At 48.7% G+C, this 15444-nt stretch overlaps 1 protein-coding gene across 1 annotated transcript in view; it reads left to right on the top strand.

Annotated features, from left to right (window-relative positions):
- Positions 1–908: 908 nt before the first annotated feature.
- The window catches only part of NAT10 (N-acetyltransferase 10 (GCN5-related)), a 30948-nt gene continuing 16412 nt past the window's right edge, over positions 909–15444 (top strand). Inside the window, exons 1-12 of the mRNA XM_012725185.1 lie at positions 909–1097; positions 3119–3241; positions 3596–3687; positions 5086–5257; positions 6128–6250; positions 6929–6990; positions 8315–8429; positions 8520–8627; positions 12161–12294; positions 13426–13519; positions 13651–13749; positions 14926–15031. Of these exons, the coding sequence (XP_012580639.1) occupies positions 3134–3241; positions 3596–3687; positions 5086–5257; positions 6128–6250; positions 6929–6990; positions 8315–8429; positions 8520–8627; positions 12161–12294; positions 13426–13519; positions 13651–13749; positions 14926–15031 (1213 nt within the window). The 5' untranslated portion in view covers positions 909–1097; positions 3119–3133. The remainder of the gene's footprint in view (positions 1098–3118; positions 3242–3595; positions 3688–5085; positions 5258–6127; positions 6251–6928; positions 6991–8314; positions 8430–8519; positions 8628–12160; positions 12295–13425; positions 13520–13650; positions 13750–14925; positions 15032–15444) is intronic.

Genomic DNA, 15444 nt, shown 5'->3' with positions numbered 1-15444 from the left:
GTCACCCCCTCAGACACTTCATATTCATTTCAAACTTTTTTTACTTGCTGTATACTTTTTTCTTAATGACACCCTAAGTTTTCAGCTAGAATTATGTAGGCTTCGCGAAGGACCAGTTTTGGTCATATCCCTTTGGTATGGTATAGTGACTTTTTTTTTCTTTTTATGTAAGTGCTGCTGATTGCGGGCAGTGGTGCTGATTGCATTCGAATTGGAAGGAGCTCCAATTTCAGCGGGGGGGGGCAGGAAAATGAGTTGGAACTAAACATTTCTGAGTTTTGCCTTCTCACAGGAGAAAAGTAAGCAGTTGGATTTATTTCTTGAGGTTCAGTAATCTGACCCCAAAAGATACGGATGTAAAAAATACATATAGTGGTCCTTATAGTTTAGAGTTTGGGCCAGTTCAACTGGAACTGAGGGCTAAGAGAAGAGGGGAACCTAGGGCAGAAACCCCGAGCAGGTTTTCAAAAGTGCACCATCTTTTCTGGCGGCCAGACATAGGCGTAAAGGAGCTCGCAAAATACAACGCCCGAAGTGATCGGTAGAACTGCAACAGGATTAAAAATGACTGAGGTCATTACTACGAGTAAAATGTCTGCTGGTCTAATTCTAGCTTGTCACATTGAAATGGGAAGGCACACACAGGTCTCTCGAGCCAGTCTCGCAATCCACGCAAAACCAGTCTCCGTGCCCCCGTACTATCGAGCAGTGAAAACACTGTGGGTCTGGACTTCTGCTTACCTTTCCCTTCCTAGCTCAGGTATCTTAACTCGAGAGCTAGCGAGAGAGAGAGACAGGCAAGTGTATCCGGTACCCCTGCTTCCGCGAGCACACTGACACGTACAGACGCGGTCGCGGTTTTGGCTGCAGCCCCGCCCCCGGGGCTCAACGTCATTGTGTGGAGACGGGGTTAGGGAAGGTCCCCTCGCAGTCGTCGCCTGCCAGCGCCTGAGCGGGGTGTGGTCCCGGAACAGGGCGAGTTCTCCCGGCGGGCTATCAGGCACACGCCGAGGACAGCTCCTGCTCGCTCGTCGCTGCAGTGTCCCCACGTGCTTCCGCTTGTCTGCTGGCTGGGAGCTCGCGGGCTCGGGACGCAGGTACCCTACTGGGCTGGCTGGGGAGCGTGCGGGGGTTTGTTGGTGTCTGTGTCCTGGGGGCCGGGCGTAGCCGGATTAAGGACTATAGCTCTGGATCCTTGCGGCGTCTGGCCCTTGCCGACTGCCGCGCACGTCTGGCGCTCTAAAGTGCGCCGAGATCTTTTCCCCGAATGGGCGGCCACTGCCCGGCGTGCTTTCTGCTGGGTTTGCTTGGCTGGATCTCTACCTTCTAGTGACCTGTAGTCCTGGGGGTCGGGGTGAATGGGTAGGAGACGACACTTTTGATTTCTGCGGTGCTTGCCCGCTGCATCGTATTACAGCGCCGAAGCAATCTGATCCCTACGCTCTTAAATTTATTCGTTTATACTGCTACCACAGTGCTCGGCACAACGAAGAATGAAAACTAATTTTTCTCCTCCTTCCAGCCGTCGTATTTATTAAATCTTCCATAGCAACTCCAACCTACATTAATCGCATACCTTAGTGAAATCACTGGCCGCACACATATTACATCTAGTTTTCCTTACTTTTAGACAGATAAGCACCTCATCTCTTTCTCTTGAATATCTTAATCCCTCCAAGGAGAATGCAAGCTCCTTGAAGTCCGGTCTTTATCTGCCACTTCTGGGACGCCCACTGTAAGGACAGCTAAAAGCAGTCCCCAGTAATTAGTTACAGATTGATTACTGTGGGATCTTTATGTAGCCAGCAGCACAGCCTGCAGGCCGGATAGGTTGGTGAACTGGAAAGATTTCAGGCTTTGGAGGCAGGCATGCTTTATTGTGAATCCTGTTTCCTTCACTTTTCTTCCATGGTAGACTTGAATTATTTATAATTGCTCCCTTTCCCTATAAAATGGGTGTCATTGAGTGTAATATAGTCTTTAATACTATAATTGAGTGTAACATAGTGTTTAATACTGTCATAAGATACAACTGCTAAAAATCCGTATTTAGATTGAGCGGTTAGAAGGACAGTTGAGGCCTTGTCAAGGTTCAGTTAAAGGGCATTATGTGCAGTAGGCACTGAAGTTTCTAATAACAGGTCATTTTTACTGTATGTAGTGGTAATACTGACCTTTCTCATGTTTCTCACGTTACGGTGATACAATATTTTATCCTGTATACCCAGGATAACTTTTTAGGCCTCTCTGTACAGACCTTGTTTCACTCCTTTGGGGAAACAATTGGACACATTTCATTCTAGTGGTAATCATTGTTTTCTTTACCCTGATTATCAGTAGCACTGAATATGAACTGTTAAAACAAAACAAACAAAAACCTCCAGTAATAAAAGGAACAAAGTTAGAATCACCTGTAGCTTCCCCATCTAGAAGTAACTATATTTTGATGTTCTCTTGCAGTCTTTATCCTATATCTATATGCATAAAAAATGTTATCATACTTTAGCCTGCCACGTCACCTTTTCATTAGCATCTATATCCACAATCTTTAAAAATATTTTTGAAAACTGCCGCCTTATCGTATCGATAATCCATTATATATTTTAATTCTATTTTTTTGAACATCACTTCTAATTTAAAAACATCTCATGGAGGGCACTTCCCATTTGAGGGAACATTTTCTTCATTTCAAAAACCTGTTTCCTAATTTAAAAAAAAAAGCAGACTTGTTTATATATGCATACAAGAACTGGGGTATGAGCTGGAGTGCAGGGGGGTGAGGATTCACCAGAGACAGAGTGGGGAGCAGAACAGGCAGACCAACAGAAACACACTGCTGAGGGGAGCAGCAGGTGATTCAGGAGAGTCTCGGTGGAGGATCAAACCTGTGCTGCAGTGGCTGCCAATAGCTTCCATAGTGCTGCATCTTATCCCCTTGTGCCACCAGAGAGACCCCTATTTCCTAATTTTGAAACTGAGATCGATGTCTTTCCTGGAGAGAGGTTTGAAAGTTAAGTGAGATTTTGCTTATAAATATGCCAGCACAACTCTGGCTCCACTGTAGGAAGCCTACTAATGTGATGTTTATGTGTAGCTGTTTCTTGTCTTTCTGTTTTAGTGATAGTCTTTCATCATGCATCGGAAGAAAGTAGATAACCGACTCCGCATTCTCATTGAGAATGGGGTAGCTGAGCGGCAAAGGTCTCTATTTGTCGTCGTTGGAGATCGGGGAAAGGACCAGGTAAGATTTGGTAAATGTGGCCTGTTCCGAAGAGTCTGCACATCATGGGATCTTTGGCTGGTTTTCTTTTATGTTAAAGTACCTAATGAGAACCTTTCTTTGCATTTGGAAGCGATAAATAAAGCATCTGCATTTAGAATTTTAGCAGAGGGGTAACAGTTTTTTATGACTCTGGATGAGCACAAGGCCAAGTGTGTGTGTGTCTCAGTTTTTAGCACCACTTTGGTCTCTACTTTCCTTGTGTTCTCAGACGCTTCCTTCCACTGGCCCTCAGATTAGTCTCCACATTTGTCAGATGAGGTAATGGGTCTGGCTGTCCACCTTAAGAGATTCTGCCACCTTTTCCTTTCACAGGTGGTCATTCTTCATCATATGTTGTCCAAAGCCACTGTGAAGGCTCGACCTTCAGTGCTGTGGTGTTACAAGAAGGAGCTGGGCTTCAGCAGGTGAGCCGGGCCTTTTGCGTCTCCCATACCGCTTCTAATTCCTGCTCATTAGTTAATGCCAGGATGTGATTCCTAGACAGTGTGTCAGGGTTTTTTTTTAATGGAGCTCTTGTGTCTGAGGATACTTTCAAGTAGCTGATGTCCTTTCTTCATTCTTGACAGTAAGTTTCAAATCCTATTCATGCCTTTTGAATTCTCAACTCAATTCCTTGCTTTCTCTGTGTGATATTTTTTCTTCCTTTTAAAGCTGTCTAATGCAGATTCCTTAGAGTGCCGTTCCCTCCCTCAAATGTACTCAGTGTCTTCACTCCTTTCTTATTACCTTTTGTTTCTGAGGAAGCTGTGTCTCACCCCCTGACCAAAGCCATCCCCTCTCTGTACTCTGGGTCTCTTCTCTCCTTCAGGAGCTTTTCCCTGTGCTGGCCACTCACATTCCTTTGAGTCTTTTTTCTTTTTCCTGTAAATGTGCTCAGCTCTCCATACCCACCCTGCCCCCAAATGACTACAGACATACCCAGTGTTGTTACTCAGGTTAGCATTTTCTCTTATTTGTATGGCCAAACACTTTGAAACAGAAGCCTTTTGCACTTCCTGGCCATCCTCTTTGCTGTCCAAGTTTCCTGTCTAGACAGGTTATGCTACTGAAAGTCATTATCAAGCTGATGTCTACTGCAACAGCTTTTCTCCCCTTTCTCCTTGGTTCTAGCTGTTCAGTAGAGACCTATGGTAAAATTTTGACCTATAATCCTTTTGCTATAGTCCTCAATTCTGGTGCTTTCTTGTTTTCTCTCTTTCTGTAAAAGAAAGAGGTAAATGATAGTTATATATTTGGGGTGTTAAAAAAAGAGTTCAGCAGCTCCTGAGACATGTCCAGATATCACTCCAGCTCTTGTATCCTGTGTAAGTATTGTCATAGTGTAGTGCTCCTCTGGACACAGCTTAGGGAAGGAGTTGATGAATTTAGAGCAGATGAGTAAAGTAACCAGCTATCATCCTGCCCGCTTCATATCCTCTGGGTAGTGGCACAGTGTCATTGAATCTCACTTGAGACTCAGCTCTTGAGAACACCTAGTTAGGTTTCAAGTTCCGGCCCTGTGAGGCTTCGGTCCTATGCTTACCTTTCTTTTAACGTGAAGTATCTGCAGCAGGTGGCAGAACAGTAGGGTTTGCTAGAGACTGGTTACTGTCTCCCTCCAACGCCCACTTCTTTAACTACTCTGCTCAATTCCTCTCCAGTTTTCTTCCCCTAAAAGTAAGGTATTGGCTACACAATTTCTAGGTTCCCTTCTAGCTCTGCAGGTCTAAGTGGATGATCACTGAGCCTGTCCCCTGCTCCTGACTTCAACCTCCATGGTTAACTTAACTCACGGTATTGTGGGGGCTGGGGGTTCATTGCAGTCATAGGAAGAAAAGAATGCGACAGCTGCAGAAGAAAATCAAGAATGGGACGTTGAACATAAAGCAAGATGACCCCTTTGAGCTGTTCGTAGCAGCCACAAACATCCGCTACTGCTACTACAACGAGACCCACAAGATCCTGGGCAACACCTTTGGCATGTGTGTTCTCCAGGTAGGTGACTTCAGCAGCCTGTGCCTGGAACCGGGGCATTGAGGGTGCTTGGGCTGCTTGGTTTCCCATCAGAACAGTATACAATGAAGAGAGAGAGATGATTCACATCCTCCCCAACCCCCCTTTTTTTCTCAGAAGAAAACTACCTGTGTCTCACTGGCATCTCTTTTCTTGCCTGGCTATTTAATAATAGACTTTCACTTTTTTTGTTTTGAGTTCTAGTGACCTTTGATACTTTGATTCCCATGATTCCCCGCCAGACACTTAGGATACTTAGGCACACATCCCCACATTTTGATCTGTGTTTATTATATGTATGTCCATGGTGCCTGTAGCTATATAAATGTCAGAATCGCACCTTACAATATATATAAACTAAGAAAGAGAGGAGATACTGTGTCTAGATATTCCAAGGCCAGAAAAGAAATTTGTGCCCATTCTCATCTGGTCACTCACTGACAGGGAGTGTTTGCGACCCCTTTGCCAGTTGTCCTCATGATGGGTTATTTACGCAGTAGCTCCCCCGTGTGGTGCAGTTGAGTTTTGTCAGACAGGTGCAAACTAGACATGTCAGGAAGTGAGTCAGATATTTCTGAAATTCACATGTGAGTCGGTGAAGATTGGAGGACTTCTTTCCAGAGAGGGTTTTATCAGAGATTAGGAGAAATGCTCAGACATATAAAACCAGGAGCGACTATTCTCCAGGGCTGGGCTCTCTTGTGGGCTGAGGAGACAGGTTCTGAGTTAGAAGTTGGTCTCTTGGTTTTGTGCTCTGAAGCCCTCTTCACCTTATCACCTGGTCCTTGGTTAGGCTTCGCTAGGGGGGTGTTCTTGGTATGACCTGCCCATTCTAAGTTGTCCTTTTTCCAGGACTTTGAAGCCTTAACTCCAAACTTACTGGCCAGGACTGTAGAGACAGTGGAAGGTGGGGGACTGGTGGTTATCCTCCTGCGGACCATGAATTCACTCAAGCAGCTGTACACGATGACCATGGTGAGTGTCAACTTTTTAATACGAGTGTGGGGCTCAAGTTAGTCTGTTTTTGCTCACTTTTATGAATTCTTGTTGAGCACCTCCAGTGAACTGGCAGCACACCCTATGGACTGGGAACGCTGAAAAAAACCAGTGACAGAGACATTGCTGAGAAACCTCAGTGGGCCAGCATTTTGCATTTGATTTCAGATATTTGCAAATCTTAGACCTGTGAGATTCAGAGCTGATGCAGCTGTTATCTCATTCAGTTTCTGAAATAATATTCTGCAGAGTAGTGCCAGTGCAAACTTGTGTATTGTAGAGAGGAACCAGGTACAGATTCCTCATTGGCCCTCACCCCAGGGGTAATGCTCATGCTGCTCCCAGTATGGCAAGAACTTCAATTCTGGGAAGGCAAGTTTTCCGCCAAAGTTGAGGATATGGTTAGAATGGTGCATGTCTCCCTAGATGCATTCCTGGCACGGATCTGTACATTCTTTGGAGGGGAGGAGTCCATTTTATGATATTGGCTACAAGGTGAAAAAAGTTAGTGATGAAGTAAAGGGATCGCTTTCTGCTTCCAGTGCAGCATGTAGCCCTGGGCCAGTTGGGCACAGATTTCACTTCCCTGGGCCTCCTTGATCTCAGGGTTGCTGAGCGCCGACACTGATGCTTCTTAATGAGTGTTGTCTCTTGCAGGATGTGCATTCGAGATACAGGACGGAGGCCCATCAGGATGTGGTAGGAAGATTTAATGAGAGGTGGGTTTGTAGCAGGTCTCAACCTCTCATTGTGGAGAACCACAGTGGGAGGAATATTTTGATCTTGAAGCTCACTGAAGTCTGCTTCCATGTACAGGAAGGTTATGCAGTGGCCCCTAGTGGGGGCCATCTTGTCAGTGGGAGGGGCACTTGCAAAGCTCAGTGGACGTGCATGGAGAGCTAGGGCCAGGGCCTAGCTCGGGCCTTCGCCATGTCTCCCTCGTTTGTCTGATTCATCTCTCAGGGGTGATGAGTCTGCATCACTGCTTCCCAGAACACTGATGTTTTGATACGAACCTTAGACAGGGGCCTTCTGGCCAAATATGTCTGGGAAGCACCAATGCTGTTTTCCTTTATGAAGTTCACATTAGCCTCCTGCAGCCTCTGAGAAGTCTCACAGCATCAGGGACCATTTTGATTGTTTCCCAAGTTTACTTGATCGCAAAGCTCGGGGAGACCAGTTAGCAGCCTGTAAAAGATCTTAGAAACTGTGGTTCTCAAGGGAGTGGTTTGCCCCGTGGCCACTTGGCAATGTCCGCACCTGTTTTGATTGTCATGGCGTGGGTTGCAGGGGCTGCTGCAGGCATCCAATGGGTTGAAGCCAGGGGTGCTGCTAAACGGCCTAAAATGCTCAGAACAGCCACTCAGCAAAGCATTGTCTGGCGTGGTATGTCTGCAGTGCTAGGTTTAGAGATGCTGCCTGGCTGAACTGTGGGGCCTTTCTGATGTTAACCATCGCTGCTGCGCTCACTCTGGGGAAGGGTGGGGCCAGGAGGCAGCTGTCCTACCCCATTGGACCAAGGCTGGAATTGATGTGTGAGGCCCTTTCCTTGCCATTGGGAGGCATTTGACATGTATAGTGAAACATGCTTTTCTGTACCCAAGAACGTTTGTATTTTCTGAGGGAGAGTTTCTCTTTCTTCTATTTATTTTTTCCCTTATGACAGTAGGTCTAGCCATTTGTTTTTGCTTTCCTGTGTGACTGGCGATCCTGTGGGGTGGTTTGGAGTTCCTCACATAAGGGTAGCCTGACCCACCTCAGTGCTGATGGGCGAGCCGAGGGGAGGATGTGGGCAGGGCCACATGGCTTCGGGAGTGACAGTGAAACGCAGTTGGAGTGTGTGTGATCAGGCTCGAGAGAATTTTGGTTTTCTTGTTGCTGTAAAAGCTTGTGCAGGGACCTTGCAGAGGAGACACTGTCATTCGCTCTTTCTCTGCTTCCTTAGAAGCATGTGGGCCAAATGGTTTTCCTGGAGAAGCCGCACCATGGCTGTGTAGACATTGGGTCCAACCCAGCGCCTCATTATGGTCGTCTGTTCCTCAGGTTTATTCTCTCCCTGGCCTCTTGTAAGAAGTGTCTCGTCATTGACGACCAGCTCAGCATCCTGCCCATCTCCTCCCATGCTGCCAGCATTGAGGCCCTACCTCCACAGACCCCGGTAAGTCTGCCAGGGGTCGGGTAACAGAGAGGTCAGCTTTCTGTGGTGACTCTCCCGTGGCAGACCTTCCCCTTCTTTCCTTTCCGGTAGGATGAGAGTCTCAGTCCTTCGGAGCTGGAGCTGAAAGAGTTGAAGGAGAGTTTGCAGGACACGCAGCCTGTGGGCGTGCTTGTGGACTGCTGCAAGACCCTGGACCAGGTGAGTGGCCTCGGCGCCTCCCACTCGGTGCAGACGTCACAGGCACATGGCTGTGCAGCAAGCGGCGGGGCCGAGTTAGGATGGTCAAGACTGGCTCCTCCCCGGGGAGGGGCCTTTCACTCGCACTCAGCATCTGCAGAAGCAGCAAGGCTGCTCCGCACCCAGTCGGGAGCCCAGCGCATCCTGAGTGAATTGTTCAGGGGGCTGCAGGTTGGATTTACAGAGGAGCCCTTGAGTCCTTTGCCCAGAGAAGGTGTGTGTTTGTCTTCTTGCATTGTAGCTGAGTTTTGTGACATAAAGGCTTGTGTTTAGGCTTTGCGGAGAGGACGGAGTGGATGAAGCCTCCTGTTCTCTCCCGGTTGCAGGGAGAATTGTGCTCAGGGGCTCTGGCTGTGGTGCCACAGGCTGGATAGGCGCCGCCAGTTTGCAGCTTTGTGCTCCTGGAGATGTCCAGGGCCAGTAAACTTCACTCTCCTGAAGCTTCTGGGCTGTGCTGGAGCTAAATGGGCCTGCCCGGTGGCCTTCGAGCTTTTGAGTGTGTCCAGGGTTCTGGTCCTGCCTGCGCCTGAGGTGCACTGCTGGCCCTCGTGCTGGGACAGCGACAGTAAACGCCTCCACACGGCCCTGAGCTGCGGGCTGTGTTCCCTACTCATTCTGGAAAGAGCATCTCTAGCTGCGGAGCGTGTTCTGCAGCCCAGGGCTCGACCTCCTCTGATGGAAAATACAGTATTATTGTTTTATATTGTTGTATCCATTATGGTATCCATTTTACCTCCGGGCGTTGGGTAGGAGAGAACCTGGGAAAGGGCAGAAGAGGGAGAAACGACAATACCAGTGGTCGTGTTAAGGTTAACAGGGCCACGTGAGAGAAAAGTGTGTGACTCTGGTGACGATTCTGAGCTAGACTCGGTGATGGTCATTTTGTGGTTGTTGTGTGGTACTCCTGAAACAAATGGGCCGATTATATCTAAGTACAAACTAAGTAAATAAATAGACCTAGTACTACGCGGGAAATGGCCGATGGCAAACACCTGCGTGAGCCGCCCTAACAGCGCCAGCCTCCAGGCCCAGGTGCGCCCACTCACACACGCCCGCACCACGCTCCAGGTGTCCACCGTCAGGCGTGCACGCCCTGAGCCCACGCTCCCACGCGCCTCCTGTGTTCAAGGCCACAGGTGGGATAGCTACAGGCCAGCGCGTAAAATCCTGACCCTCACCCTGCAAGCGTGTACATTAAATGGGCTTTACATTATTTATGGATCCGCCGATAGTGTGTGAAACTTTTCCCCTCCAGACTTTCGGCATGGGGCACTGATGGGGAATATGGGATTATTGTTTTTTTTTGTTGTTGTTGTTGAAGGTTTATTTACTTATGCATACAGAACTGGGGTACAGGCCAGAGGTGCAGGGGCAGTGAGAGGATTCACCAGAGGCAGAGTGGGGAGGAGCAGAACAGGCAGATCGACGAAGTACACTGCTGAGGGGCAGCGTGGGTGGGTCAGGAGAGGTCTGCTGCGCCATGTGGGTCAGCTCCCTGGCTGGGGATCAAACTTGTGCTGCAGGGGCTGCGGAGAGCTTCATAGTGCTGTGCTTTAACCCGTTGCGCCGTCAGGGAGGGCCCAGGATTATTGTTTAATTTATGTTGCTTTATTTATATCCTTCCCCCTTGCCCCCATTTCTGTTGCTTTAGTTACTAGAGAAGCAGGCACCCTTTTCATATAGTTATTGGTCGTCTGTTTTTAATTTTTTTGACAAACCAGACTTTTTTGTTTCGGTCTTTAGAATACATTTCTAGATGGCATGCATTTCTGTTTGTCACTGTAGTTTTTCCAGTTACATTTTATCAGAGTTTGTAACTTCACCCTAAGGGGAGAAGCAAAGGGTAAAACAAAGCTTTGAGCAAAACCTTGAGCAAAGTCTCACAAATCAAGTGGCTCTTGATTGACCCCCTGAGTGTTTGCACCTGGGGAGACACCCTGAGTGTTTGCACCTGGGGAGACTGGCTCTGGGTGCCCCCTCCTCCTCAGGACGCCCCATCCACCTGCCTGGGCCTGCATCTCTTCGTTGCCTCTTGTGTACCTCTGCAGCTGTGTGTGTCAGGCAACTTCTCCAGGTCCTGTTCCCAATGGGGAGCCCTTTGGGGGAGTAGAGTTTGGCCCTCCAGTAGTGTTGCACTTCCTCCTCGGTCTGTGCTGCCAGCACCTTACTCTCCCTCCTGGGCGCCAGGCGGTCCTCTCAGCACTGGGTTCAGCAGTAAAAAGGGATAATGGCTGCTTCATGAAGCTTGTATTCTGGGGAGACAAGCTGGCAGATCAAGGAAATAACCATATCACATAGGTAGTAGAAGGTGCTAGAAATGATGGCTCAACTTTCAGAGGATCGAGAGGGCCAGGGAGTGCCAGGGGAAGATGGCATAGGGGGAAGCCAGGGGAGGATGGCAGTCTGGATCGATGCTCACGGAAGTCTCATTTAAAGGGGATATTTGAGCTGACGCTGGTGGGAGTTGAGGAAATGTGCCATGTGGCACCTGGAGGGAGTGCTTCTGGCAGATGGTCAGCAAGCACGCAGGCCCGCGGAGGACATCTCCCTGGTGTGCTTGGGGAGTAGCAGGGGGCCTGCTGAAGCAGAGTGAGGGGCAGCGAGGAAGACGAGGAGGAGAGAGGAGAGGAGGAGAGAGGAGCATGTGGAGGCTTTATATTTAGAGGCTCTTCTGAGCACAGCTGCCAGCAGTCCCCTGGGTGAATTTTAAAAGGATCCCTCTGGCTGCTCTGTTGAATTTGCATTAAGGTAGTGGAGGGGGGAGCAGAAAGACTAATCAGGAGTCTGCTGGAATAATGGAAGCGAGACAGGATGTTTGCTCCCTCCAGAGTGACTGCGGAGGACAGTGGTGAGGATTGGAGGGTTTTGTTTTGAACAGAGCACTGGCAGAATTTGGTGGTGATTCAGGTATGGGAAGAAAGCGAAGAAGGCTTTTGACCTAAATAATGGGTAGAGATGGGGGAGGGAGAGCTGGTGCGTGCCGGGGCGGGCGTCAGCTGTTAGGTTTTGAGCTTGAGCTGTTCGGGGTACGAGGGCAACATGCGGTTGTGCAGAGTCTGCTGTGATGGCGAGGGCTGGCCTGAGCACGTGAGGGGGCATCTGACCGGTGCTTAGAGCCTCAGCTGAGGAGGAGGTGACCTGGGGGTGGAAGCCCAAGTACTGGGCCTGGCTCCTGAGCTGCCCCGGATTGAGAGGTGCACACTTCAGGTCCACAGCAGAGACGTCAAGGGGTTAGTGTGCATGTCTGGGGCTGTCGGTGACATAGTATTGCAGGTTGCAAAGTTCCTGAGAAGAGATGTGAGGAGACCTACTGTGGTGATCATTTCAGGTAACACTAAGGTGATGCTGGAGGTGAATTATTTTCAGTTGGGGGGGGGAGCCCTGCTTTTTTTTTTAGACGTGGCATCATCTGGCTTCTCCCCAGTGGTGGTGGCAAACAGCTCACAGTTGGCCTTTTGGGATCTGCCTAACACAGTGCGTTTCTCTTTCCACAGGCCAAGGCTGTCTTGAAATTCATTGAGGGGATCTCTGAAAAGACCCTGAGGAGCACTGTTGCGCTCACAGCGGCCCGAGGAAGGGGCAAGTCTGCTGCCCTGGGGCTGGCGATTGCTGGAGCGGTGGCTTTTGGGTAAGGGCATCTGCTTCCCTATCTTCAGGAACTCTGGGCTCTGTGGGAGCAATATGCAGGGTTGGTCACAGGACCCAGACGCCTTTCTTAGGTCTAGAGGCTCCCTGTGTGAGATTTCCAGGGTTGTGGGTTCCCCAAACACCCTCCTAAGGTACATCTGAAAGTGTGGACAGACACATTCCCAAACACCCCGAGCGCCTTTGTGATCACTGTTTAAGGTTGAGCAAACACACAAAATTAAAGAAATGGGGGTAAGACATCTTAAAACTCTGGAGATGAGAATGTATGTGGGCAGCTTTGCTAACAGCAAAGTGCAGGTTTGACATTTTTAATGATTTTGATCGAGAGAAGATCTTGTTCGCCCCTGAGGTGCATGCAGCTTTGGAGTGTGATGTTGCTTTCTGTCCTTTGCTCTGGGTGGGAGGTTTATCCAGGTGCCTCGAGTCCATGCTGTGGCTTTGCAGAATAGCTGATGGCTTTAGAATGTGCCTGCTGCGCAGTCGCTCCTTGGTGCTCCAGACAGCTCCTGGTGCATTTCGTAAACAGATGAACCTGAGCTCAGGGAGCTGCAGTGACTGACCTGAGACCCCAGCGAGTCGGTCCTGGGAAAGCCGAGGCTCTGCTCAGTTCTCGATGCCTGCCCTTTGTTTTCCTTGCTCAGCCACTTAGCCCTGAGCATCCTCACACTGGGATGCTAAGGAGCCTTGGAAAGTTGCTGTGGCCTTGACTTCCCACTGATGGCCCTGTCCGGCACCACAGTTTGAAGCCCTCTAGCGCAGCTAGCCATGAGCGGGAAGCTGCGCCCGTGTCCCAGATGCGGTTTGGGGGCGGCACAGCAGTTCTACATGCTGGCGGCCTGGTGCGCACAGCCTGGCGGTGTGCTTCCGAAGCCGTTGGTAGCTAACTGGTGGGACAGCATCCCTCAAGGTGTTAATGTGGTTTCGTGAGTCTGGGAGGAAAAGTAAACTCAGCCCTGGCTTTTCTTCCCTTTTCCCCAAAAGTGTCCTGACTTTTTTTGGTTTGTTTGCACCCATGTCATGGGGCAAACGAAAATGTTTTCTTTTTTCTTAAGTTCCCTAAACATTTGTTGGATCTACTAATTAAAAAAAAAACTTCTCTTTGATTCCATAGGTACTCCAATATCTTCGTTACCTCCCCCAGCCCTGATAACCTCCACACTCTGTTTGAATTTGTGTTTAAAGGGTTTGATGCGCTGCAATATCAGGTAGGATATCAGGATAAGAATTTATCTAGAATCCAGAGGCAGTCTGTAAAAGTGTCGGCTCAATTTCTTCACATTTCGTTTCTAAAGCTTGTTCCTAAAATTTGGCATTGTTTTGTCTCTTTTCTCATCAGGAGCATCTAGATTATGAGATCATTCAGTCTCTTAACCCAGAATTTAACAAAGCCGTGATCAGAGTGAACGTATTCCGAGAACACAGGCAGACCATTCAGGTGAGGCTTGTCTGCAGCCTGCCGGGGCCGCCGTCCTGCTGTGCAGAAATGACGCCAAGATGTTTTCTCTAGTCAGTTTGTGCCCTAACTGCATATCTGCAAAACAGTGTTGGTGGTTTATGATGAACTTGTTCCAGATGCTCAGCCTCATCTCAGAAACATTCAAGCAAAGGGCTAAGCCAGAAAGCCGAGCCCTGGAACTTGAGTAATCGGGGTTGTGTGCGTGCTACTCAGTCACCAGAGATATAACCACTGTTCTGACCTCAGCTCGATTCTACTTGGTTACTGCAGGCTCTGAAGTGGCGCATCTGACACTAGGACAATCACCTTGCTGTCTATCTTTTTTTAAAGATTTATTTATTTATACAAAACTGGGGTTCAAGCCAGAGGTGCAGGGTGTGAGGGGCTTCACCAGAGATAGAGCAGGGAGCAGAATAGGCAGATCGAGGGCGAACACAGCTGAGGGGAGCAGCGGGCGGGTCAGGAGAGGTCTGCCGCACCCTGCGGGTCACCTGTGGGGTGGGGATCGAGCTCCCACTGAAGCGGCTGCCGCCAGCTCGCAGTGCTGAGTTACAGCTCTTTGTGCCACCAGGGAGGGCCAACCTTGTGCTGAAAAGGAAAAGAGAACTTGATGAAATGTATTCTGAATCTTTGGGGTTCAGTCAGTGGCCCATTTTCCAACTTAATTATGTGTCCACAGATGATAGCATGCGATAGTTGTCCTTTTTTATTTTTGCCCTTTTTTCCTTAACATCTGTTTTCAAGATTTGTCTTGATCAAGGCTTGTAGGTCTGTTGATTTTAAGCACTATCTCCTACAGTTTATTTGTATGTTTCTAAAAGTGGAATTGTTGGGTTTTCCAGCTTTCTTGGATTTTACCCAATTCTCCTTTAAAGTGTTTGTTCCGATTTACCTTTACATGAGCAGTTTGTTTAACTTTAAGAACTTGTCGTAAAATATAAAGCATGAACTGAACAGAAACACAGGTCTCAGAACCTGGTCACCTATGGGGAATGACAGAAAGAAATGGGATAGGGAGGGGTTTGCAAGAGGGGCTTCAGCTGTGTCTGTGATGTTTTACATCATCTCTAAAATAAAAATAAAAACTTCTAAAACATAAAACATTGCAAAAAGCAAAATGCCAACATTTCTTAAACCCAAATCCTTACCCAACAGTGGGTGTTTTACGTCTTCCTGGCAGTGTGGGAAGTGGGGTCTCATGTCTTTGGCATTGCACTGGTCACTAGTGGGCTCAATGTCTTCGTGTTAACTGGCTATTCGGGTACCCTTTCCTGTAAGACATCTCTTTGTGGCCTTTTGCAAATGTTAAAAATAGTAGGAGGCTGTGAAGAAATGGAGGGGGTAGTTTGCATACACAATGATGCCCGAGATCTGTGGGACGAGCGAGAGAAGACCGGAGAGGGAGAAGAGAGACACAGCAGCCGGCACTGGGTCAGGCCCCGGGCCAGGCATTTTACATTTTCCCCTGATTTGTTCTCCAGCAGCTGTCAGGTAACTGTTTCCTCCCTGGTACACAAGAGGAAGCTGAGACTCTCTGAGATTAGGTGACCTGTCCAGGGTCACATCTGTGCCCAGTGTCTCCAAGCCCATTCCATGTTTGCTCTGCCATGGAGAAGTGGAAGGAGGACCGAGAGAAGAATGAAAGGGGGGAGAGAGAGTGGCCTTTACGACGGC

Source organism: Condylura cristata, unplaced genomic scaffold (genome assembly GCF_000260355.1).
Source record: "Condylura cristata isolate star-nosed mole 26May11 unplaced genomic scaffold, ConCri1.0 scaffold00015, whole genome shotgun sequence".
Classification (NCBI taxonomy): domain Eukaryota; kingdom Metazoa; phylum Chordata; class Mammalia; order Eulipotyphla; family Talpidae; genus Condylura; species Condylura cristata.
Note: the sequence above shows the minus strand (reverse complement) of the source record. Positions and strands in the feature narration are given on the sequence as shown.